The 27456-nt window shown below is 43.2% G+C and overlaps 1 protein-coding gene across 4 annotated transcripts in view; it reads right to left on the bottom strand.

Moving 5' to 3' along the window:
* Positions 1 to 27456, bottom strand: part of prdm5 (PR domain containing 5) — a 432322-nt gene that overhangs the window by 243154 nt on the left and 161712 nt on the right. For 2 of the 4 annotated variants that reach the window (XM_038791835.1, XM_038791839.1), the window contains exons 9-11: positions 24532 to 24616; positions 23908 to 24065; positions 23635 to 23664 (exon numbers count right to left, since the gene is read on the bottom strand). In XM_038791835.1, the coding sequence (XP_038647763.1) occupies positions 23635 to 23664; positions 23908 to 24065; positions 24532 to 24616 (273 nt within the window). The remainder of the gene's footprint in view (positions 1 to 23634; positions 23665 to 23907; positions 24066 to 24531; positions 24617 to 27456) is intronic. The other 2 variants (XM_038791837.1, XM_038791838.1) reach the window with 1 other exon arrangement.

Raw genomic sequence — 27456 nt, 5'->3', positions numbered from 1 at the left:
CATAAAATTATTTTGATGGTTTTCCCTACAACTGATGTTTAACTGAAATGTTTCCCAGAATCATCAAGGTAATCATCTCCAATTTTAACCGAACTTAAAGTGTCACTACATTTTGTTGCATTAAGTCAAGTCGATGCGGACCAATGCATTCTTAAAGGCAAGGGTTTTTCCTCTTCCCCCTCCTGTTATATCAGTTGAAGGGAAACATTATTTATTCTTTTTCTCAGTCTCCTCAGGCCACACACTAACTGCAGCTGAGAGGGAAGCTCGGTGACCTGCACTCAGTTTCATCAACGATGCTCCCAAACGGCTGCTAGCACAAAATTTAAGAGAAAATTGAAGAGAAAGAAAAGCAAACAAGCGAAAAGAGAGATGAAAAGAACAAAAGCCTGTAAAGCTGTAGTATTCCATGGATTGAACCCTGATCTGCTTTAGAGCTTTCATTGCTCTGCAGTTTCTTTTTATTTGCAGCTTCTCGGAGTTCTCTCTTTGTTGCTTGTGTACACTTGCATAGATGTAGAAACAGGACACAAAAACAGACTAAAAGCAGAGCAGAAACAAGCTGTCCTTTATTTTCATTTTTCTATACCCAATTCAGTCTTCGCTAACTCCAGTTCATTTCTCACTTCCTTATCTGTCTAGGTTCTTTGTTTCCATTGTTCCTTATTTTGTGTTTGTCTCTATACAACCTCACTGTTTTTTTTTTGTAAATAGAACTCTGCAGAAGCAGCCAATGTTCAAATTATGTTAACGCAACTTTTTGAGTCATCGATGGCTGCCTTTGCTCCTATCTGTGCCTCATGATGGTAAACATGCTGCAGTGAAAATGGTACAGTTCTGATCGAAAGAGGTGTTAAGAATTGGGGAAGATCAAGATTAAAAAATGAAATTGGGGTAAAATAGAAAGGGAAATTGATAAGGGTATGCAAATTAGCATGGCACTGAGAGAAGCAACTGTTTACCTATGTGACTAGGGAAAAATAATGGGATGTAGAAGAGGTAATTTCAAAGGAATTGCCAGTTCTATGCTAAAAGCCGGGTCCACAGGGTGGGTGACAGCAAAGGGAAAGAAAGATACATTCATAGCACAATATCTGGTGAAAGGAACAGAGTAGCAGCAGCTCCCATGATAGCTACAACCAGCTGCAGCGAACAGTCTCCCCTGACAACAAGTTATTGCTAAAATGGCAGCTGGTTAAAATCCAAAACCCAAACCGAGACGATTGCGCCTTCGCTGAAACTGAAGACACTTTTCCCAAATGTGGACAAATGACCTGTGGGTGGTAATCATCTGCTGGATTTAGCTCAAAGAGTTATATAATATTGGATGCTGCTTGGGAACAAGGGCCGTCTCAGAGTTGAGGAAACGTAGGTAATTGGGAACAAATATAATGCTGTGTGTGTATAGCCGTCAGTGTAGCCAAGCATACTGTTGTAGTGTATTATGGTCTTTCTTGTCATGTGTTTTTTTTAAGTTAATAAATATTCTTTATCAATTGATCACAAACAATGGACTATTCCTCCATTGTTTGCACATCGTTTCTCACAGTATACCAAATTGAAAATATACACCATTAAGAAACAGTATTCCTTTTAGGTTTTGGAATACCCTCACATTTAACATCAGCGGTGTTCTTAATAAACTTTGGGGCTCTTAGGTGGGATTTTGAGAAACATAATTCCTTGGGTGTAGGGGAATTTGCGACTTTAAAGGTAACGGGAGTGAGGAAAGTGTGGAACCAAGTGGGGAGGTGTGTGATTTTAAATAAGATGACTTCCACTGTCTAAGGCTTTCCTCAAGATGGAGGATGTAACACTGAGTAGTTTACAGAACATAACCAAAAGTCAGTGAACCGAATTAGCAGATGAATTGGGATTACCTGCAGGGGTAAGGAAATCGCAGACGATTGAAAGCATAGCGAAGCATTTAAATGTACAAAAAGAGTTGCGAGATAGACAAAATTTTCTGAAAAATTAGGCAAATAAATTGCTTAAATTCAATGACAGAAAGTAATAGAAATGAAAAAAAATTAAACTGGAGATGTAGGAAAAGCAAAAAGAGGAAAAGAGGAAGAGAGAAAAAAGACAAAGAGAGAGCTTTTCAAAGGGATTTAGAATTGCATAAGTTAGCAATGACAAAAAGGGAAAGGAGAAACGAGAATGTCATAACTCCCATGAGTCCCACAGAGAAACCATCGTCGAACTCCCCGTGGGACTCATGGAGTACGAGCTTCCGAGGTAGGGGGCCACCCAGCTGGAGCTTGTTACATCTACATATAATGCGAGCCAAAGCAGGGCCCAGAGCTGTTGGTTTTTCCAGCAGGGAGAAAGCTACTACACTGGACAGAGTATTGTACATAGTTCAATAAATCCTGTTCCACTACTGCTGGCTTTCTCAGTTACTAAAGAGAGCATTCAGCTTAGAATGAAGGAAATTAAAGCAGACACACTGGAGCAGGTTGAGGAAGGAAGTAACTCCAGACATGAACCCAGTGGGGAGATGTTGAAATTTGTACAGGCACTTCCAGAATTTGACGAAAAGGATGTGGAGGCATTTATTTATTCATTTGAGAAAATAGCGAGGCAAATTAAATGGTTGCAGGTTTTTTGGACGCTACTCTTGGGGTAAACTGGCAGGTAGGGCCAGTGATGTCTATGAGTCTTGGCAATGGAGAGATCTGGGGAGAATGATAAAGTAAAGAAAGCTATAATGAGTGCTTGAGAGTAAGTACCAGAGGATTACAGACAAATGTTTCAAAATTTAAGAAATGGACGTATTTCTATTGATTTTGAAATGGTTAAACAAAGCAATTTTAATAAGTGGATGAGAGCATTAATACTAGAAGGAACCTATGTGGCACTTAGAGAAGTAATTCTATAGGAAGCATTCAAAGATTCATTACCTGTAGTAATTTGAACTCATGTGGAGGAACAAAGAATTAAAATGGCGAGGAAAGCCATGGAGCTTGCTGATAACCATTAATTGGTTCATAGGACAAAGCCCTTTCTCAACACACTTTTAAATCTGAGTAAGATAGAAGATGTGAAAGTGTGAGAAAAGTGTGTCAAGCAAGAGAGGGAGAGGTTGAAAATGCCAAGGAGACTTCACCTCAAAGTAAAAAGACAGTGCTGAGGGAATGAGGAATACGAGGAAAATTAGATGCTTACATTGTAATAAGCTGGGCCATACAAAATCATTATGTTGGTTATTAAATGGCAAGCCAGTTGGAGTTATACGTTTTAAGAAAAAAAATGTTAAATCAGAGACTGGAGAGCGAGAGAAGCTGATAAAGTTTGTACACAGAGAGGAAGAAACAATAGGAGTGAATGAAACGGTGAAAATGTGTGCACAACAGATGGCTGATGTGTTAAAGAATTTTTTATATTGAAGAAGAGGTTCTGTTTAGCAGCATTCACGGCAAGAAAAAAAGCCTCTGGTGAACGTAAACTTAAGAAGTAGCTTGAAGATGGGAGAAGTGGTTGTAGAAGTGGGAGAAACACTGCTCATTGTAGGGATTAAATTCATCCTAGGGAATTATATAGCTGGATCACAGGTAATAGTGATGCATACTATGGTTGAACATCCATTATAAAATCAAGCTACAGAATAATTGCAAATGGACCATCCTGGGTATTTTCTGATTGTGAGATAACAAGGCACACAAGATGAGACAAGGAGTTAAGAGCACAGGATGAGAAAAGTAAAATCAGTTTTCTTGATACTACTTCAGTAAGCTGAATTAAGAGAAAAGAGACAAAGGGAAAGAAACAGATGTGTTTAGGACAAATAAATTCCCTGGGGCAATTTTTCAACAAAGTGCAGGAAGACATAAGGAAGGAGGGGGGATATCCAAAAACCAAAAGAAAGCCGCCGGGAATTAGGGGGCGAGTGATGGTTTGCCGTTGATCGAAAGGATCAGCTCGGCAACTGGAAAGATGGTGGAGACTGGGTCTCAGGGTGGGGCCGCACCGTTCATGGCAGAAAAGATGACCGAGGTGATGATCGTGGAATGCGAGAAGCAGTTTGCTACGCACATGGAGGGAGATGATGGCGGCAATGAAGGTACTGGTGGAGGAGGTGATTGCCCCAGTGGAGGCGGTGATGTCAAAAACATCGGCCGAGGTGCGGGAACAGGGTGAGAAGCTGAAGGGGGTGGAGGAGGCCTTGTTACAACACAGCGATCAGTTCACCTCGATGGGTGAGGAGCTGCAGAGGGTGGTGGAGGCCAACAAAGGTCTGAGAGCAAAGGTGGAAGGCCTTGAAAATAGATCTAGGCGGCAAAATCTGAAAATCGTGGGCCTGCCCAAAGGAGTGAAGGGCCCCGAGGCCGACAGAGGACTTTGCAAAGATGTTGGCGGAGCTGTTGGAGGAGGGGAAGACCCCTTCAGGTACGAACTGAATCAGACTCATCAGTCGTTGAGGCCTAAACCGAAGGTGAATGAGCCACCAAGAGTGGTAAATGTGTGTCTTGATAGGTACCATGTGAAGGAGAAGGACTGAGTTGGGCGAAGCAGAAGCGGGAGGTGCAGTGGGCTGGAGCTGGTATACGCATATACCAGCGCTGAACAATGGAGTTGGGGAGGAGGCAGACGGCCTTCGGTCGGGTGAAGATGGTACCGTACAACAGCGGGGTGCGGTTTGGCATGGTACATCCAGCGAAGTGAAGGGTGATCTACAACTCCAAGGACTTTTATTTAGAGACATTGGAAGCGGCGGAGGCGTTTGTGAAGGCACTCGTGCAGAAATGAGAAATGGGACTGAGGGTTGATCTTGGACTGAGAGTAGGAAGGGTGGATGATTGTATATAGTTCTATTTCATTTATCTTTATTGTGAGAAGATCGGAAAAGTGATTGAGGTGTACGTGGGCTTTTACTAGTAAAAGTCCTTGGAGTTGTAGATCACCCTCCACTTTGCTGGATGTGCCATGCCAAACCGCACCCCGCTGTTGTACCCGGCCGTAGGCCGTCTGCCTCCTCCCCAACTCCATGGTATTGGAGTGTCTGAAGGCAATAGTGAAGGAGGTGATATTGTTTAAGTGTGCACTGGCACTGGAGGGTGTGCACTAGGTTAATCCCAGAGCTGAAGGGGTTGGATTATGAGGAGAGGTTGAGTAGACTGGGACTGTACTCGTTGGAATTTAGAAGGGTGAGGGGGGATCTTATAGAAACATTTAAAATTATGAACGGAATAGATAAGATAGATGCGGGCAGGTTGTTTCCACTGGCGGGTGAAAGCAGAACTAGGGGACATAGCTTCAAAATAAGGGGAAGTAGATTTAGGAATGTGAATCTATGGAATTCCTTGGCCAGTGAAGCAGTTGAGGCTCCTTCATTACATGTTTTTAAGGTAAAGATAGATAGTTTTTTGAAGAATAAAGAGATTAAGGGTTATGGTGTTCGGGCCGGAAAGTGGAGCTGAGTCCACAAAAGATCAGCCATGATCTCATTGAATGGCGGAGCAGGCTCGAGGGGCCAGATGGCCTACTCCTGCTCCTAGTTCTTATGTTCTTATGTAAAAGGAGAGGGAGGAGCATCAAAGTCTGATGGAGGAGATGTTGGAGGTGGACATGAGATACGCGCATGATGAAAATCCTGCCTTTTGGAAAGAAGGAGTAAGTTTCAGGGTACATTCGACCGGTTATCCATGGGGAAGGTGGTACGCCGACTGAGGCGGCGAGGTGGGCGATTTATGGATATGTGGAGAAGGCGGGGCAGATGCTGGTAGGCCAACATTGGACGGAGGCGGCGGCGAGAGAAATAGTCAGGTGCAGGATAGGACGGGGAAATTGGTGGTGACTCTGGACCAGATTAAGAAGGTATTTGAGGAGTTTTAAGAAAAATTGTATAAATCAGAGCCACCGGTAGAGGATCAGGGAATGAGGGAGTTCCTGGACGGATTGGAGTATCCGAGGCTGGAGTAGGGAGACAGGGCCAGATTGGAGAGTTCGGTGGGGGAACAGGAGGTGAAGGAGGCAATTGGGAGGATGCAATCGGGGAAAGTGGCAGAGCCCGATGGATTCCCTGTGGAGAATTACAAGAAATGGAAAGACAAATTGCCGCCGTTAATGGTGGGGATGTTTGAGGAGGCGATAGGGAAGGGGGTGCTACCACAAACATTGCGGCAGGCCTTGATCTCCCTGCTGTGAAAAAAAGAAAAGGACCCCATGGGGTGTGGGTCGTCAGGAATATGTCGCCACTGAATGTAGACGCCAAGATACTTGCGAAGGTACTGGCAGCTAGTTCGGCGGGCTGCCTCTTGAAGGTGATAGGGGAGGACCAGAGAGGGTTCATAAAAGGAAGGTAGCTATTTTCAAATCTTAGGAAGTTATTAAATACAATCATGACGCCTGCTGAGGGGAAGGAGACAGAGGTGGTCATTGCGCATGATGCGGAAAAGGCATTTGATTGAATAGAATGGGGGTATTTGATGGTGGTTCTTGAGAGGTTCGGGATTGTGCTGAGATTTAGGAAGTGGGAAAGGCTATCATATAAGGAACCGATGGCGAGTGTCCGCACAAACAACATGAGTTTGGGGTCTTTGCTCTATACCGGGGACCAGACAGGGGTGTCCTATGTCCCCTCTGCTATTTGCAATAGCGATAGAGCCTTTGGCAATTGCTTTCAGGAGTTCAAGCCTGTAGAAGGCAATTGTACGAGGCGGGGGGGGGGGGGGGAGAGGAGAGGTGGATAGAGCATGGGGTGTCTTTGTATGCGGAGGACTTATTGGAGCCTAGTGTGTTGATGGGGAATAAATGGGACTTTTACAAAAATTTAATTCAGGATACAAATTGAACCTAGACAAGAGTGACTATTTTGTGGTGTGGGAGGCCTGCCATTTTACAGGTATTTGGGGGTACAAATGGCAGGGTGTTGTGGTTGGGGGGGGGGGGGGGGGGGGTGGAGCTATACAGATACAATTTTACTAGTTTGATGGAAGAGTGAAAGTGGACTTGGCAAGGTGGGACAACCTCCCTCTGCCATTAGCAGATCAGGTGCAGGCAATTAAAATGAATGTGCTGCCACGATTTAGTTTTATTTCAGTGCCTGCCGGTCATTTTGCCAAAGGCATTCTTTATGGAAGTGGACAAGTCGGTCACTGTTATGTTCTGGTGCTTGGCCAGTTGGAATAAATGCACTCAAGAATGTCTAGTTCTTGACTAGTTTTGTGAGGGCCACAAAGAATCCAGCACGAGTTTTCAGGATACAAAGAAATAACATTTATTTACAATAACACATATATACAACAGCAACAACAACTTCCCTTGCTGCTCACTCCTCTCTCTCTGCTGGTTCCAAACTGGCCAGCTCTATTTATGCAGGGAGTCTGCTAATGATTTCTCCGCCCCCCCCCCCCCCTTCATTGGGGAAGCTCATACTCCCATAGGATTGTGGGATTGTCATTAGCCAATGGTAAGCAGGCAGGTTATACCATCCCTCCCCCCCTAAAAGTCCAAGGAATCACCGAAGACCCTGGCGAAGGAGGGCGTCAGACTAGTTTTGCCACAGGCCGGACACCATTTGCACGAGACGCTGGATCGGGCGGCGTGTAACGAGATGGAGACCGGCGCTTCCGTGATGAACGGCACAACGGTTGTACATCCACGGCCCGTGGACTCCCCCTCTGAGGTGTCTTGTGTCTCCATCTCGGAGTCAGAGTCTGCTGCCTCTGTCATCTCGGCGTCTTTATCTCCATGCGATTCTGTCACGACCTGTGCAGGCTTTGAGTGAGGCACCAGAGGAAGATTGTGAGGAATACTTTCCATTGTGTCTGGTCTCTGTGGCTGTAGAAATGAGCTCCTGGGGCGGGGAATGTTTGGAAGAGATAGTCTTCTGGACCGAACATGGTCCACATGTTTGCGCTGGAGACGACCCTGGGCTTGCACCTGGTAAGAGATAGGGCCTGTTTGGCGAAAGATTACGCCAGGGACCCACTGGGCACCACCAGCAAAATACCGCACGAACACTGGGTCACCGGGCGTAAACTGCCGAATCGGCCGATGCTGAGAAAAACCATGTCCCTGTCGTTCTTGTGTGCGGCGTACTTTTGCGCCAATGTCCGGGAAAACCATGCTAAGGCGGGTGCGAAGTCTCCGGCCCATTAGGAGTTCTGCGGGAGCTACCCCAGTCACTGCATGGGGGGGCGGTCCCATATGAAAACAAAAACCGTGCCAGTCTCGTGTCCATCGACCCGGAAGACTGCTACTTTAGGTCTCGTTTGAATGTCTACACTCCGCCAACCCATTTGAAGCCAGGAGGTAAGGGGCAGTGCAGATATGGCGTATTCTGTTCATCTTCATGAACCTGGTAAACTCCTCACTTGTGAACGGAGTGCCGTTGTGCATGACCAGCACCTCAGGGAGGCCATGCGTACTGAGAGACAAACGCATCTTCTCGATTGTTGCGCAGGACGTTGTGCCTCCCATCTTATGCACCTCTAGCCATTTAGACTGGGCGTCGATTAATAGCAGGAACATGGATCCTTGAAAAGGGCCGGTGAAATCCGCATGCAAGCACGCCCAAGGCCGCCCTGGCCATTCCCAGTGATGTAGGGGCGCGGCCGGCGGAAGCTTCTGATGCTGCTGGCAAATGGAGCAGTCCTTTTTCCGGAACAATCACAAGCGTCCCCCACAAAAGGATGCCGTCTTCCACGCTGAATTCGCACAGCTTGGGGGTAAATGCCCGCAACTCGCTTGGGAGCTGTCTATGCTGCCCACCATACAGGACTATGTGCCGAACCTTTGACAGGACTGGCTCCGTCTGGGTCCACTCACGGATCTGTGATGCCGTGACAGGCAAGGTATCCATAAATTGTAGGGTTGCAACCACCTCACCGGTCGTGGGGGTCGACATGGGGCCGGTCGATTAAGGCAATCGGCTCAGTGCGTCGGCGTTCCCTATCTGGGTTCCTGGTTTGTGCGCCAGAGAATACTCGTATGCAGCGAGCAACAAAGCCCAGCACTGGATCCGTGCGGAAGCAATGGGCGGTACTGGCTTATCCTCTCTGAAAAGTCCCAGCAGAGGCTTATGATCAGTCACGATAGTGAAGTGGCTGCCATATACATACTGGTGGAAATGTTTAACCGCAAAGACCACTGCCAGGCCCTCCTTCTCGATCTGCGCGTACATTTTTTCCCCTGCAGTCAATGTGCGGGAGACGAAAGTTATCGGCCACTCGGCCCCGTTCTCCATCTTGTGGAACAGGACGGCCCCAATACCATATGGTGATGCATCACATGTGACGATCAAAGGCTTTCCAGGATCATAGTGGGTTAGTAACCCAGAAGACGACAATTGTTGTTTTACCCGCCGGAAAGCGGTTTCTTGCGGCTGACCCCAAACCCAGGTGTGATTCTTCTTTAGCAGAAGGTGCAACGGGGCCAACGTAGTTGCCAGATTGGGGAGGAACTTTCCGTAATAGTTTACGAGGCCGACAAACGAACGAAGATGCGAAGTGTCAGTCGGGGCGGGAGCCTGTTGAATCGCGCGCACCTTCTCTGCAATGGGGTGCAAACCTTCACGGTCCACCCGATAACCCAGGTAGACTACTTCCTTTGCCTGAAAGACGCACTTTGTGCGACGTAAACGGACTCTAGCCTCCGAAAAGCGTCTAACGACAGCCTCCAAATTTTCCAAATGTTCCTGCTCCGACGTCTCTGTAATCAAAACATCATCTAAGTAGACAGCAACACGCGGTAAACCTCTCAAAATGCCCTCCATAACGCGTTGAAAAATAGCACAGCCAGGGATACTCCAAAGGGCAAACGTGTATATTCATACAGGTCCCGGTGTGTATTAATCGTTACATATGGCCGGGAGGCAGGGTCTAGCTCCAACTGTAGGTAGGCGTGACTCGTATCTAATTTTATGAACGAGAGTCCGCCTGCAAACTTCGCGTAGAGATCCTCTATGCGAGGCATTGGGTATCGGTTGAGTCGGGAAGCCATATTCACTGTAAGTTTATAGTCACCGCACAAGCGAACTGTGGCATCTGGCTTCATTACAGGTACAATTGGTGCTGCCCAGTCAGCGAAACGGACGGGCCTGATGATACCCAAAGTCTCCAAATGAGTGAGCTCTCCTTCTACCTTCTCGAGCAAGGCGTAAGGCACCAGGCGCACCCGGAAATAGCGCGGTGTGGCTCCTGGTTCGACTTGGATATGGGCTGCAGCCCCTTTTATTTTCCCCAAACCGGGCTGAAATACATCTGGGTATCGTCCCAGCACCTCAGTCAACCATCCAGAAACTGTTTGGAGGATGTGCTGCCACTGCAACTGCAAATGGCGCAACCAGTCCCAACCCAACAGGCTGGGCCCATGGCCGCGCACCACGATAAGTGGGAAACGCCCCTCGTGGCGTCCATAAACAACAGGGGTCATCGTAGTTCCTGCAATGTCCAATGGTTCCCCCATGTAGGTGGGCAACTGGCCTGTGTGTCGGTTAAGGTAAGGGTCTGTATACCCTGCTTGATGCGGTAGAATGTTCTCTGGGCGATCACTGAGACCGCTGCGCCAGTGTCCAACTCCATCTCAAGCGGGTGACCATTGACCTGTACTGTCACTTTAATGGGGGCCACACGGGGAGCTGCCACACAATGCAGCTGCAGGCAGTCGTCCTCCGTCTCCACGTCCCCGGGAGTGGTGCCCGCAGGTTCATCCACATGAAAGGTACGGCCCCTGGGCTGCCCCCAGTTTCGGTCAGAACGGCGGGGCCTCTGGCGCCCCCAGGACCGGCGTCCGCGACGGGGTCAGCGCCTACAAGTCTGACACAGACATGGCTCCTCATCAATTGGTTCTGGAGAAGGCTCCCTTCAGGGAGGAATGTCCGACGGCCACTGGCGTCGAACCGGACGTCACTTCTCCCAAGGTACCGCAGGGGTGCAGGGGGACGCTTTCGGATGGAAGGGGTTGCGTCCCAAGGCATGCACCTCCATTCCCTGTAGCTCCTGCACTCCTCGTTCTGCGCTCTCTCAGGACAATACTATTTGAATGGCCTGTTGAAAAGTCAATGTTGGCTCGGCTAACAACTTTCTCTGGGTGGCCGCATTGTTAATACCGTTAACTAAACGGTCGCGTAACATTTCTGACAAAGTCTCACCATAGTCACAGTACTCCGCAATCCTGCGTAGCCTGGATAGAAAGTCGGCAAGGGATTCTCCTGGGGTCCTCTCAGCGGTATTAAACCATTAAGGCTGGACTATCATGGATGGGGTTGGGTTAAAATGTTGCCCCACTAAGTTCACAAGTTTATCAAACGTTTTGGTGTCCGGCGCAGCCTTGTACGTAAGGCTCCTAATCACCCCAAACATATGCGGGCCGCAGGCGGTGAGAAATATGACCACCTGCCGCTCGTTTTCGGTGATGTTGTTTGTCCGGAAATAGTAACGCATCCGTTGTGCGTATTGGTTCTAGCTTTCCAGCGCAGCATCAAAAACATCCAAACGTCCATACAAAGGCATGGTGTAATAGAAAACAACTTCCAACCTGTATCCGGCGGGTTTCGGAGATGGGAGTTGAGGGGGATCAGGGTATTTGGAAGAGTTGGGGGTGAAATATGGGGCAAGTGGAAGGGTTCAGGTACCTGCAGCTCTGAGACTTTGCCAGAAAAGAGGTTCCGAGCTTCCCTTTAGTGCCAACCCTCTCATTGTTGGAAGAGGTTTTGACGGCAGGGGGAATGGAGAAGGGGGTGGTGTCGGCAATTTATAGGAAGATTCTGGGGGAGGGTGGTGTGTCCATGGAGGGGATTAAAGCCAAGTGGGCGGAAGAGCTAGGGGAGGTAATGGAAGATTGTTTGTGGTGTGAGGTGCTCCAGAGGGTGAATGCCTTAGCCTCGTGCGCGAGGTTGGGGCTGATACAGCTCAATGTCATGTATAGGGCGCACCTCACGAGGGCGAGCTTGAGCCGTCTCTTTGAGGGAGTGGAGGACATATGTGAGCATTGTGGGAGGGGCCCTGCAAACCATGTATGTATGTTTTGGTCCTGTCCGAAGCTGGAGAGGTAATGGAGGGAGGTTTTTAGTATCATCTCAGGGTTGGGACACGTGAACTTGGAACTAGGTCCCCTACAGGCCATTTTCAGCGTGTTGGACCAGCCCGAGCTGCAGGCGGGTGCGGGACAGATGTTTTAGCCTCGCTGATTGCCCGGAGTCAGGTCCTGTTGAGGTGAAGGCCAGCTTCTCCGCCCTGTGCCTCGGCGTGGCGGGGGGGGACCTACTTGAATTTCTGACCCTTGAGAAGGTGAAATTTGAGCCGAGGGGGTTGAAGGTGGGGTCCTACGATTCATGGGGACTATTTATTACGCACTTTCGGGAACTGGTTGCCAGCGAACATTAGGTGGTGGGGGAGAAAGGGTGGGGGGGGGGGGGGGGTAGAAATGGGTTTGTATTGCTGCATTGTTAACTGTTGATTGTTAACTTTTAACTCTTACCTGGAATGCCCAAATGGATGTACCGGAATTGTATATTGTGAGAGGAGGGGGGGGGGGGGGGGGGGGGGGGGGGGGGGTAGTTTCTGGGGGATTGTTATTATGGTTGCTTTTTTTGTTTGTTTTTGTTTTGTTGTTAATTTGATGAAAATGTTGCGAATAAAAAGATTTTTTGAAAAAGGATAGAGGAGATGAGGTCAAGTCTTGGTAATAACAGGGAGAATAAGAAGGGTTAAAGTCTTAAAGTGACAATCCTCTTATTAATTTGGGTAACGAGGCAATGGGAAATGTAAACAAACTGGTCAAGTTATCTTCCAGAAAAGAGCTGAGGCTAACTGTAAGAGTTACTGCAATCTTACAAATGTATTTGTGGGGATAAATTAGGTAGAATGGAGCTAGCGATGCATGATGTAGATGTGGGGGAAAAACAGTTTCAATAAAGCAACATCCATATAGGTTGAATTCAACAAAATGATCACAAGTACAGAAGGAAATGGAATTTATGCTCAAAAATGACAACACTGAATTGAATTCTAATGATTGGAGTTCACCAATGGTGCCAAAGCTGATAGAATACAAAGACGTTGCATGGACGACAAGAAAGTGAATGTCATCACCAAGAATTAGTTTCCTATACCCTGGTTGGAGAATTGCATCAAAAAAGATGGACAGTTTAAATTCATCACAAAAGTAGACTTGCTGAAGGGTAATTAACTTTGTCCAAGAGGACTTTTATACCATTCAGAATGAAAAATGCACCTGCAACATTTCAGAGACTAATGAACAAAGTTATTCAGGGACTGAGTCACTGTGCAGTGTACATTGGCAATTTAGTGTTGTTTTGTCGAAGTTGGGAAGAACATCTGCAACATGTAGAAAACTGTTTGAATGCTTCAAGGAAGTTAACAGAGTCATGAATTTGACTAAAAAGCAAATTTGTTAAAGCTCAAATTTCATATTTAGGATATTGTGTGGGACATGGTCAGATGGCTCCACGAGATGCATAATTACAGGCCATTTGGGATTTTCCAGAACTTACAGCAAGAAAAGGTATTTTAATGTTTCTGAGAATGAGTGGATTTTATGGTATGGTTATGCTGAACTTCAGCAGCGTGATAGCACCACCAAATGAACCCTTGAAGACAACGATATTTAACTAGATGGAGGACTGCCAAACTACATTCCAATGTTTAAAAATTGTGTTAACAACATCGCCAGTGTTAGCCACATCAAATTATGACAAACAGTTTAAACTTGCTGAGGATGATAGACATTGGTCTGGGGGCTGTGTTGCTGCAGGAAAATGAACTTGGAATTGAGAAGCCTATGGGGTATTTCTCAAGGAAACAAAATCTTCATTAACAGAAGTATTCTACAATGGAAAAAGAGACTATTTTTTGGCATTGGTGTTGCAGCATTTTGAGATTTATATTGCCAGTAATTCAGCAGAAAAAATCATATATCCAGACCACAATCACCTAAATTTCTAGAGAGATTTCAAAATTGGAACACCAGATTATTTGGATGGAGCTTTGATACTAAAACCATTTAATTTGAAAATCATTCATCTGGCTGGGAGTAAAACATCATGAACATCATTGCTGATACATTGTCGCTATTGGGAACATTGTGTATAAATACTTTGGGGTATATTGTATGTTAATGCATAAAAACATATTTTACGTTTTTAAATCATTGTAATATTAAATAAGGTGGAACTGACAAGAAATGGTACAGAAATGAAATAGTCTTTCAAATTCTGATGTTTCATTTGAAACAAAGAAGGAAGGTGTGAGGAACTGGGGAAAATGTATGATTAAAAAATGAAATTGGATGAAATAAAAAGGGGAAATGACAAGGGCAGCTGTCTGAAGAAAGTTTTAATTTGCGAAATAGTGTTTACCTATGTGACTAGGGGAAAACAATGGATTGTAGAAGAGGTAACTTCAAAGTGGAGAAATAAGGAAATTGCCACTTATCTGCTAAAGAGTCTGGTCCACAGGGTGCGTAACATCAGGGAAAGAATGATTTATCCACAGCACAATAACAGGAGAAAGGAACATAATAGCAGCAGCTACCATCATAGCCACACTCAGCAGAAGAGAACAGTCTCTCTGAAATAAGTTATTGCTAAAAGAGCAGCCGGTTAATGACCAAAACTTGGACCGAGAAGATTGCGCCTGTGATGAAGCTGAAGTTGGTTTTCCCCAATGCGGACAAATAACTTGTAGGTAGTAATTATTTGTTGCATTCAGCTCATATAATATTGGATATTGTTTGGGAAGAAGAGTCATCTCATAATTCAGGAAACGTAGGCAGTTGGGATCAAAGGAGAAACTTCATGTAATGCTATGTGAGTATAGCTATCAGTGTAGTTAAGTGTATTATGGTTCTTCTTGTCATGTGTTTTTTCTTTTAAGTTAATAGATATTCTTTATTAATTGATCACAAAACAACTCGACTATTCCTCCTTGGTTCACATATTTTCCTCACAGTATACCAAACTGAAAATATACACCACCAATATAAGAACCAGTGTTCCAAGTTAGCCTTCTGGGTTTTGGGATATCCTTTAACATCAGAGGGGTTCATAACAGAAGTTACTGTTTAGCTGCCACTAGGAAGCACACAAATAAATAGCCCATGCTTTGTAATTTTCATAAATTGCCTAAAATGCTCATGGTACCGCTCTATGTAAAATATCCACCTTCATATAAAAGTTTTCAGGAAGTATAATTTGCGGTATTTAGAGAAATACCAAAAAAAAAGCATATTAACAGGAGGATATTTTATATTATCCTCAAAGAAAATCTCACTACGTTACACATAGCCTGGTTATAAAAAGAACTTAGTCAGTGCTCAAATATTCTTCTTGAATTAGGGAATGATGCCAACTTTTGCATTTTCCATGCTCATGCACCTTGCTCAATATCTTCAGAAATTAATCAGTTAACGTTACATAAAGCTTGCAATAACAGACCTCTTTCATAATGCAACCTGACTGCCATCAGATAATACTGAATTTCTAAAACCTCTGGTGTAAATGGAGCACCAAAATTGCTGGTTTCCTGTCATAGCTCCGACAATAGCACTACTCCTTGTAACGTAGATAAAAAACCGCGCCAACGGCAAAATAAGCTTAACCTGAATCATTCCCATGCCCCTCTGCTCCTAATCTCCTGCACAGACATTTCCCGGCGATCAGAGAAGCTATCAGGGCATAAGAGCATTTCTGAATAGTTTTGAAAACTATCTGCATTCGTTATTGCTGCTTCCACAGGGGCAGGTGTTGCTGAAGATAAATTGCCAATGACCACAGGAAAATAACAGTCACACAGCTAGAAGAGCAAAGCCCTTAGGGAAAGTATTACCATTTTGCTGCAGTTTTCCTGTGTCTCATTCTAAAGAATAAATTAGCTCGAAGTCACACAATAAAATATCTTATTGAACAAATAGTCCAGAAAGTCTCTGCCATTGGGCAAAATCTTGTGACACTCTGGGAGCAGGAGCTGAGGCGGGTTGATGGGTTAATTGAGTGGGAGTGAAATTATCAATTTTCTAAAGACAGGATTAAAGTTGGGAATTAAATTTGAGGACAGATCGAGCTTCCCAAAGTCAAGCAGCAGAAATCTCTTTATAATGTATCAGTATGTCATGCATGCTCATTAAAATTGTACCTTTGGGATCACAAATGCAACAAACAAGAAGCACCTGCCTTCAGGTTCACAACTTGGTGCAGCTTGCAGCAGGCAAAGTAATCTTCCTAGTCAATTTGGACCAAGTAAGAGTGTTTTTTCTTGTATGGAACCATGTGAGAGGAGGTGTAAATGCATGAAGATTGGAAGACAACTGTGAAAGGAGAATGGAGCACGATTGACAGAGAGTGAGGGAGATGTTTGTGAAAGGGCAATGGGATGTGGCTAACCAAGGGAGGGAAACAGGTGACAGCCCTATTAAAGCCTGTGGGGCTAGAGGGAGCAAGCTGAACCATACAGGAAGGCCAACGTCTACAAATCATAAATCAGGATTCTGTATGGAAGGTCAATTTTGAGGTCATGAGTGTCAAAATAAACGGGGTCATGGATGATAGAGGGAGGGTCAAGGATGATGCACGACAGGTCGAGTGAAATGAGGATATTCCCCGATGTTGACCAATCTGGGATGAATATTAGTTGGTCAAGGGCGATGGGAGTGTGGGTCACGAGTCACCGAAGGCTGCCTGGGCAAGGAACAACATACCTTTCAGGGCCATGACACCCTCATTGCATCCAGATTCCAGCCAAGATGAGACTCTGCAAGATCTCTTCATCTCCTCATGAAATGTTGCTGTCTAAGTGCCAACAGATCTATGGATTACAAACTTTTCATAGCCAGACTGGTGCTGCTGGATGGCAAGGATTGGATGCCTATCTGGGGTCATTCAGAGACGGCACCTGGACCTCTGAACTCATGAGGTAAGTGCGGGGCCGAAGACTTACTGAAATCCCTGCCGCATGATTGGCCAGGGCCCTCATCTTTGCATAGGGCTGGTTTAGCTCAGTGGTCTATAAAGCTGGTTTGTGATGCAGAACAGGACCAGCAGCGCAGGTTCAATTCCCGTACCAGCTGAGAATTCTGAATTCTCCCTCGGTGTAACGAACAGGCGGCGGAATGTGACGACTAGGGGCTTTTCACAGTAACTTCATTGCAGTGCTAATGTAAGCCTACTTGTGACAATAAAGTTTATTTACATTTTACATATCTAATTATCTGGCTGCCACAAAATTATCCATGGCCTGATGCTCCGCCTTTGAGCAGAAGTGCCATGTACTTCCGGTCTCAGTGCTGGGACCCTCAATGCGAGACAAGTCTGGCAAGATTTATCAGGTCAGAAAGAGAGAGAAGAGAAGAGAGAGAGTGTGAGTGTGCGTGAGACAGAGAGAGAGAGAGAGAGAGTTGTCTGTAAGGTAGCCCTGGATTTTCCAAACAAATTATTCATCCTTGACCAAAAAGAAAATGCTGGAAAATCTAAGCAGGTCTGACAGCATCTGTTGGGAGCTAACGTTTCAAGTTCAGATGACCCTTTGTCAAAGCTGAGCTTGGCAGAATAGCTTCATTGTAGTCATCAGTGATCCAAATGTTCTAATTTTAGTCATGCTAAGAAACCAGGGTAAGAAACACAACCAATCTTACCCTCATCTCATGAAGTTAAGACTGCAACAAAAATCCAAAATACAAGATCATAAGAACATAAGAACTAGGAGCAGGAGTAGGCCATCTGGCCCCTCGGGCCTGCTCCGCCAATCAATGAGATCATGGCTGATCTTTTGTGGACTCAGCTCCACTTTCCGGGCCAAACACCATTACCCTTAATCCCTTTATTCTTAAAAACATCTAATGAAGGAGCCTCAACTGCTTCACTGGGCAAGGAATTCCGTGGATTCACAACCCTTTGGGTGAAGAAGTTCCTCCTAAGGTCTAAATCTACATCCACTTATTTTGAGGCTATCCCCCCTAGTTCTGCTTTCAACCACCAGTGGAAACAACCTGCCCGCATCTATCCTATCTATTCCCTTCATAATTATATGTTTCCATAAGATCCCCCTGCATCCTTCTAAGTTCCAATGAGTACAGTCCCAGTCTATTCAACCTCTCCTCGTAATCCAACACCTTCAGCTCTGGGATTAACCTAGTGAATCTCTCCGCACACCCTCCAGCGCCAGTACGTCCTTTCTCAGGTAAGGAGACCAAAACTGAACACAATACTCCAGGTGTGGCCTCACTAACACCTTATACAATTGCAGCATAACCTCCCTAGTCTTAAACTCCATCCCTCTCGCAATGAAGGCCAAAACTCCATTTGCATTCTTAATCATCTGTTGCACCTGTAAACCAACTTTTTGCGACTCATGCACTAGCACACCCAGGTCTCTCTGCACAGCAGCATGTTTTAATATTTTATCATTTAAATAATAATTCCTTTTGCTGTTATTCCTACCAAAATGGATAACCTCACATTTGTCAACATTGTATTCCATCTGCCAGACCCTAGTCCATTCACTTAACCTATCCAAATCTCTCTGCAGACTTCCAATATCCTCTGCATTTTTTTGCTTTACCACTCATCTTAGTGTCGTATGCAAACTTGGACACATTGCACTTGGTCCCCAACTCCAAATCATCTCTGTAAATTGTGAACAATTGTGGGTCCAACACTGAACCCTGAGGGACACCACTAGCTACTGATTGCCAACCAGAGAAACACCCATTAATCCCCACTCTTTACTTTCTATTAATTAACCAATCCTCTGTCCATGCTACTACTTTAGCCTTAATGCCATGCATTCCCGTATCAGCCTCCCCGGACAGGCGCCGGAATGTGGCGACTAGGGGCTTTTCACAGTAACTTCATTGAAGCCTACTCGTGACAATAAGCAATTTTCATTTCATTTCATTTCATCTTTATCTTATGCAGCAACCTTTTGTGTGGCTCCAAGACCCTTGGAGCTAAAATCCTAGTTTTTTTTTTAAAATAAACAATTTTATTGAGGTAGTTTTTGGCTTTGTAAACAGTTACAGACATCAACAGAAAGAAAGCAAAAAGGCAAAAATGTGCAAACATCCATGTATTTTTAATACTTCAATCGTAACATACTGCACAAGCCCGCTCCTCTCAGCTAAAATCCTAGTTAATCACAACTGTAATCCTGACTAACAATAACTATGGCTAGAGAGTGTCAACCACCGCTGTAAATCACGTAGATTGCTGTTACATGAACAGATTGTGTTAATTATTGCATTATACTCCATCTCATTGACCAGCTACCTTGCAGAATTTAAAAAAAAATTAAATCACTAATATTTAGAAAAGAGAGAATCAGTCATTTCATTTTAAATATTCCTGGTAGATCAATCAAATATCTGGTGGTTCACTAATTTCCTTCCTGTATTTATTGGTCTGTTGATTACAATGATGACAAACACCCAGGCACAATGCAGAATCCAAATTGGATGGAAACAGTACAGATTCCTTTCGGAAAACCTAAATCTGCAGCAAGTGAAATTAAGTATTGAATAGGATTGGCATAAACATTAATCATAACGCTGCTTGTGGGACCGTGCTGCACACAAATTTGATGTCATATTTACCGAAAAACAACAGTGTCTACACTTCAAAACCGAATCATTGGCTGTTAAAGAACTTTTTTGGGTGGTCCCAAGGACTTGAAAGGCATTAGATAAATACAAATTTATTTTCAATGATGCATTGCCAAGCACTCCCAAAATGAAATAAAATATAATTTCGCCAATGTGCGTTTCTAAAAACATCAAAGCTTAAAAAATTATTTTTGCAAGCAAAAATAGAAAACAGGAGTGTCCACGAGTTCAGGTTTAATTATTTTACTTTATGACAGCTATTTGTTTCTGCCTTAACATCCATAATAACCTAGATTTCACTATAAGACTGAACATCTGAAAGGTTCCCATCATTTCACCACATGGATTACCCATGATAATAGACTGCAAGAGTTCTACAAGGATGCAATAGGAAGATATTAGCAAAAACAAATGTAGGTCACTCAGAGGCAGAGACAGGAGAACTTGAGAATAAGGAAATGGGAGAGACATTATAGAAATAGTTTTGTATCTGTCTTCACATAGTAGAAGACACAAAATCATACCAGAAATAGTGAGAAATCAGGGGCGAAATTCTCCAACCCCACGCAGGGTCGGAGAATCGGCCGGCGGCGCCAATATTGCCGCTCCCGCCATGTTAAAGATTCACCCACCCGCCATAAAACGGCGTTCTTCAAATCCCGTGGGCCGCCTCGGAAAACGGCTGGCGCCGGCGGGATGCCATTGTTTTTTTAAGCTTTTTTATTCACCGGCCCAGATGGGCCGAAGCCACGTCGGCGAAAATCAAAGTAGGTTTATAACGGCGTCAACCATTGATGATGGTTGACGCCGTTCAGTCACCTACATCGAGTGCGGGGGGGGTAAGGGGAAGAGGTAGGGGGTAGGGGTCCTCCCTCCCCCTTTCTCCTCCCTCTCTCTCACATTCTCTTCATCCTGCCCTTTGTTCCAGAGCTATTTGATCCTCCTGTGCACTGGCACAGATTTACAGTGCGGTTTAGGTTCTGTGTTTACCCCAGGTGTGGGGGCGGGGAAAAGAGGGAGGGTTCGGCATTCCTCAGGGGCACTGCATTGAACCACCCCCACCCCCCTCCTAAATCATCCTCCATCTAACCTCATCCATCCCTCTTTTCCCCGCCCTTTCGGGATGGGAGATTTACGGTTTATAAGCAGGCCCCGACGCCGGAGTCACCAGCGCCGTTTTTGCCCGCCGGTAATGGGCGTCACGTTGGTCTTCGGTGAATTTCGCCCCCTTCAGTTAAATGTGAGTGAGGAACTGAGACTGAAAGCCAACAAATCCTTTGGATCCGATGGCCTACATCCTAGGGCTGTAGAAGAGATAGCTGCAGCGATATTGGTTGCATAGGTTTATCTCTTCCCAAATTCCCTAGATTCAGAAAGCTTCCTGTGGATTGAAAATGTAGCCCTGGTGTTCAGGAAAAGATAGAGAGAAAACAACAAACGAAAGGCCAATCAGTCCAACATCACTAGTGGGGAGAAATGCTAGGATTCATTAGGGGCATGGTTACAGAGCACTTAGAAAATCATAACGCAAGACAGACATAATGCATTTATGAGAAGGAAATAGTGTTTGATAAACATATTAGAATTTTTTTTTGAGTATAACAGTGTAGATATGAGGAATTCATTGGACATAGTGGAGTACTACACAAGATTATTACCACAAGATGAAGATTCAATATATTAACATGGATTGAGAATTGGTTAACAGATAGAAACCAGCAAGAATGAACAGATTATTTTTGGTTTGGTAGGTTGTACTGTGTTAAATCCCACAAAGATCAGTGTTTGGTCCTCAGCTATTAGCAATCTATTCCAATGACTTATGGGGAGGCCAAGTTTAATGTATCCTAGATTGTGGGCATACAAAGCTAGGTAGAAAAAAGCTACCTAGAGGGAGCACAGAGACCGTAAAGGGTTAAGTGAAGGTGGAGTATAATGAGAGAAAACTAGAAATTATCTAGTTTGGTAGGAAGAATAAAAAAGTAGTTTTAAAAAGAGGTGAGAGATCACCATATTTTGGTGCTCGGGAAGCTTGGGAATCCTTGTACTTGAGTCACAAAGTCAGCACACACATATACAACATGCAATTAGTGAAGCAAATGACTCGTTTGCCTTTATTGCAAGAAGGTTGAGTAAGGAGGAATCTTGCTGCAAAGATGTAAGGCTTTGCTGAGGCCATACCTGCAGTATTGTGTACAGTCTTGTCTCCTTTCTCAAGGATATACTAGCCTTGGACAGGGTGCAACAAAGGTTCACCAGACTGATTCCAGAGATGATAAGGCTGTAATATGAGGAGAGATCAAGTAGAATGGGCCTAAACCTTAAGAATTTAGAGACTATATTGTGAACTAATTATGATGCATAAAATTGTTAAGGGACCATTTCCCCTGGTTAGAGAGTTTAGAACACAGGGTCATAGTCTTAGGATAAAGAGTCAACCATTCAGGGCTGAAATGAGGACAAATGTCTTCACATAGAGGGTCATAAATATTTGAAATTGCCTATACCAGCTGCCCATGCCCGCACAGTCATGAAAAATATTCCGTAAAGAGGATGATAGATATTTGCGTACTAAGAGAATCAAGGGATTTGGGAATAGTGTCGGAGAGTGGGGTTGAAGTAGGTCAGTCATGATCCAAATGAATTGCCTGGCAAGTTTCAAGGGTTATTTGATCTACACCTGCACTTATTTCTTATGATTTTATCCAATTCAACTAAGTCTCAGTAACATTTGTAAAAACCAGCCTAGCAGGAAGATAGGCACTCCGTTGGGTCTTAAAGACAGAAAGAAAATCTTAAACTAGAAGCAAAACACTTAGAAGATATGATAACCTGCCCAGATCCTATTGGCTGGGGACAATTGGTTACCACTTGTGTTTTTTTTTATTACTTCATCAAAGTTACAAAGCCAGAGTTCAGAGTGTGGACAGGGGCAAACGCCTAATCTAGCTCCTTGGCTGCTCCAAAAAACCATTCAAATTGAATCCAATTTATGGTCCCCACAAGAGAGACATAACAGATCCGGGCATTATACCCACCCCCCAATGCAAATTTAGCCCACCTAAATGCCCCCAATTACAGAGACACCCTCATTATAGAGACCCCTGCTTGGAAGCCTTTCATAAGAGAGACCCTTGCCTGGAAGCCCCCATTAGAGAGACCCATTATTGAAGTCCCCCATTAGAGAGACCCCTGCCTGGAAGCCCCCATGTCAGGCACGTTTAGCCAGATGTTTCCCGGTGCCTGTAGCACCAAGAATGACCCCGCCATTAAATGGGACTCTGTGATTTCTAGTGCAGCAAATGGTCCCATTTCCTGCACTAACAAGCTCTGCTCGCCATTGAAGGAAGAGATCGAGGCACCAGTCTAAAAGGCCTGTACAAAATGGTGGCCTGATAGTGGGATTTGGTAGGGAATCTCTCACAATCCCTGCGATGCAGAAATTTGCATAGCTAAGGATTGTGAATCGCCTCCTGATTTGTGCTCAAAATCAGGTGCAAATCAGCTTTAGCAGAACAGTGTCTCTGGTCAATATTTCATCAAGGTGCAGAAAATCACTGACAAATAACACAGACTACAAATAATGATGTTCAGCTAAACATTTCTCACCATTCAGCCAACACAGGAAATGGATAGATTTGCCAAATGATTCATGCTTTTTAAAAAATGCAATGTTCTAAGCACTAATGGCACAAAGTTCTTCCACAATATTCGTAGAGTGAATAAAATATTTGCACCACTTCTATAATATAATCACTTCCATGACCCAAAATAGACTTGCACATCCAGCCAAACACTTGAAACTTTCCCATTGTTTTAATTGGACCACATATACGGTTAGGCAAATTTTATAAATTTAACATTATAGCGGTCGCAAGAACGCCTGAATTTGTCATTTACAGAACTGAAACTGCCAGAAGGTTTACAAAAAAGAAACACAATTGAGAAGCTTAGAAAGCAGCTTAAATTCACAGTAACAACCAAATGGATTGGACATTTCATCCGCATATACATTTTTTTTAACTACAAATTTTGTTTTAAAAAAGTTGTTCAACTGGGAAATTACTAATGACTTACCGATATGCAGAGCTTCCCCAGGTCCTTGTGCTGTGGAAAGGGTGATGTCAGTGAGTGCAGATTACAAACATTATGATGTAAGCAAGTGCAAATTTATCAATCATGATTGGTAGTAGGGCGTTACAAGGTTATTTTTGCAGTCCAGTTGCGGGGTTAATCACAAATTTGTGTGAATTTTTAAAAATATGTATATATATTATATATACATACACATATACATACACAGATATATTCACATATGTATATATGTATACAAGCTGAATTCATATTTACCTTTTTGTGGTTCTTGTACACATTTCTGTGAGCAAAACCTTTTCCGCAAAGTTTGCATTTGTAGGGCTTGTCCTCGCTATGGATAATTTTATGTGCAGTCACTTGATCGAGCCGTTTGAAAGATTTACTGCAGACCTCACAGGTGTAAGGGCGTTTCTCTGTGAAGAATGAGCATCAAATATTAAACTGTCAGTTTCTAAAGAAGGAAAGATGAAAGGAAGACTTTATCCACTGAGGGAATCTTGCAATTAAGTCAACACAATTAAGATTAAACCAATTAGATGGACAGCTGCATGCCTTTTGAATTACGTGCATCAAATTGCTTTTTTGTCAGACAAGCTTGGGTATATGTCCTCAATTTGCACATCTTAAACCATCTCTTCCAAACACCAAACTCCATTTAATTAGCTTCCGTCAAAAGAGAATGACTTCAAAGAAAAATAGCTTCACACCCTGAGCATAAATCGGCTCTTTTTCAGATTAAAGATGGTTAAGCAGCTATGACAAATTTTATTTTGTGTTACTTAATTACCAGGAGAGCAGGTCACAAGGCAAGACCCAGAAAGTGAAACTTCAACTATCTGTTTTAACCGCTTCAGCTCAAAAATACCAGGTTGGAATTACCTGAATGAGTAATCATATGGCGCTTCAATTGATTTGCAGATATGAATTTTTTGTCGCACTCCTGACAATTGAAGACCTCGTGAATCTTTAAATTTAAAGATAAAAAGTAATTATTACATGCAAGGAGAATTCAAAGAAAATATCAGATCAAAGACACAAATCATCCGAGATTGCTTTGAGCGGGTTTAATGACTTCTCTGCCTCAAGCCAAGTTAACATTTACAATTGCATCGTAATTGCCTTCCTAATAATCTTGAGACATTATAGTTATGAAAATAAAACTAGACATTTAAAAAATAAAAGTACAAGATTAGAACTCCATGTGGGAGGAGGGACATCAGTTGTGCATAAAGGATTTTATGAGAACCATAATTCACGAATATTAATTGAGAAAATTAGGTTTGAAATATTGAAGTTAAACTGATTGCAAAAGATTTGCTGACCTTAAAGTTCAGATTTGTCTTTTAACCCAAAGTTGTGATGTTTATTACTTTATTCTGTGTCTCATTTATTGCTTTATTCTGTAACTCATCATGCCCTGGATTTTGTTGGAATTAATTTAAGATACTGGCTGTCTTATAAAGCTGGAATTGTTTAATAATCCTGGCATAAAAGTTCCTTTCATATATTTCCATCCATAAATTTTACTGCTCTGCACTTTTGTCACTATGATACTGAAGAAATAAATTTCAAAAAAATATATTCATTTTTTAAAATATAAATTTAGCGTACCCAATTAATTTTTCCAATCAATTGGCAATTTAGCGTGGTCAATCCACCTACCCTGCACATCTTTGGGTTGTGGGGCAAAACCCATGCAAACACGGGGAGAATGTGCAAACTCCACACGGACATTGACACAGAGCCGGGATCGAACCTGGGACCTCGGTGCCGTGAGGCAGCAATGTTACTCACTGTGCCACCGTGCTGCCCGAAATATACTCATAGTTCATGCCGAGGAATTTTGTTGAACTCTCCAAAACAACATTGCATACAATGTTTTACTTTGAACTATTGTCAGATAGGCAATATGGCATTTTGTGCTTTAAGAAAGGAGTAGGGTCCATTAGTACTAACACTACTATGGTTTTTTGAAAAAAAGAAGAATGCCATGACATTTTGTGTAGAACATTATAGAAAGCACATGAAAACACAGTTCACATGGGTTTGAAATTCTAATTATGAGTAACGTTTTGAGATCGTAGGACTCTATTCCCTTTGGAGCAGTGAAGGGGAGGCAGAAAAGTGGTAGAGGTTTCTAAATTTGAGTTTTGATAGAGAGGGGATGGGAAGATAATTTCCTTTGGTTGGGGTGTCAGTGGCGAAGGATGATCGATTTAAAATTTTCGATACAAGAAAGCGAGGTTAAGAGAAATTTGGCTTTGCTCAGTTAGTTGTTGAAGCGTGGAATATTTTGTTGCAGGAAGTGGTTGAGGAAAAGGCAATCACACCTTTTAAGGAAAAATTAGATAAAAATTTGAAGCGAAGATAGAGGAGTATATGCAAATACAAAAAAAAACATACTACAATTGAAATGTGTGGTCCTGTAATGTAAATTTTTGCTTGAATATTTGATTCCACTGTTTGTAACTGATTAAATAATCATGGACATTTACAACATGTGTATTAATCACTAATTTTGCACTAATACTAAGCTAAAAGTTAATGAAAATGACAAAGCTGTAATTAAATTCCACTAGTTATAAACATTTTACAACACTTCAAAAGGATAATGAATTACTATTTTAGCCATGATACTAAATCACTGATGGCTGGCAGTATTTTTAATCAGGCCACCTCAAGCAATATTTCATTAAATCCATATAATTATGCCATGTGCTACAGAGAGGAACAACTCTATAAGGCCCATACAGCTCCAACACATTACACAAAACAAATTTACAAAATGCCTCATGTATGGAAACTTGAAGGGTGAATGAGCAAATGCTCCAGTAATATTTTGAACTTATGACATTTCATACTCCATGGCCATTGGATTTATTACATCAAGCCCAGAAAATGATCTGCCATTCTACTTAATGAGACTCTTCACACCTCAAATAAAGGAGCTAATATAGGCAATTATTTCAAATGGTGCAAATCTAATACTAGGGTATGAGCACATTTAAAACATAAACACAGCTACACAATTCAGTGAACATTGTTATTAAAATAATCACATCCTCTGAAAATATGACAAGAAATCTGTCAGATACAAATGCCAATATATAAGTAGCAAAATCTAATACAATTTCATGAGCAGCAGCATTCTTGAATTCTTCCAATTGCAACCAACATTTGACTAAGAGTTGCAGCTACATTTTTGTGGCCACCTCCAGCTTGTCTCAGCCTCTAACACCATGTGATAATTAAAACAAAAGGGAAGCATGGCAGAGAGAGGGAGACTACGTTGGTGAAGGAAGAAATATTTAATTCCTCAAGTATGTAATAAATTTAATATAAATAAATTGTCTTTAAAAATTATAAGTTTGCACTTTTGAATTGGTCCATATTACCAAGAATGAAACAAATCAGATAATGTACTGGAAGATATGCCTTCAATAAATGAGAGAATACAAACAATTACTAAAAAAGTTGACACTTTAAATTAAACCTAAGCCACAGTTATACTCGGATGCTTATTATTGAGGCTGATAGCATTTCAAATTTCTTTTAAAATAAATTTAGAGTACCCAATTCTTTTTTCCCCCAATTATGGGGCAATTTAGCGTGACCAATTCACCTACCCTGCACATATTTTTAGGTTGTAGGGGCAGGACCCATGAAGACACGGTGAATAGCAATACAAATTGTATTGAAAGATTGTATTGAAAAAAGATTTATTTATTCAAATTTGAGCTAATCACTCAACCACTGTATGAAAAAACCTGCAGTTTTCTAAAGCGACCTGTAAAAGGCTGAAAG

This window comes from Scyliorhinus canicula, chromosome 3 (genome assembly GCF_902713615.1).
Source record: "Scyliorhinus canicula chromosome 3, sScyCan1.1, whole genome shotgun sequence".
Classification (NCBI taxonomy): domain Eukaryota; kingdom Metazoa; phylum Chordata; class Chondrichthyes; order Carcharhiniformes; family Scyliorhinidae; genus Scyliorhinus; species Scyliorhinus canicula.
The sequence above is the reverse complement of the archived record's forward strand: the minus strand, read 5'-3'. Positions and strand labels throughout refer to the sequence as shown.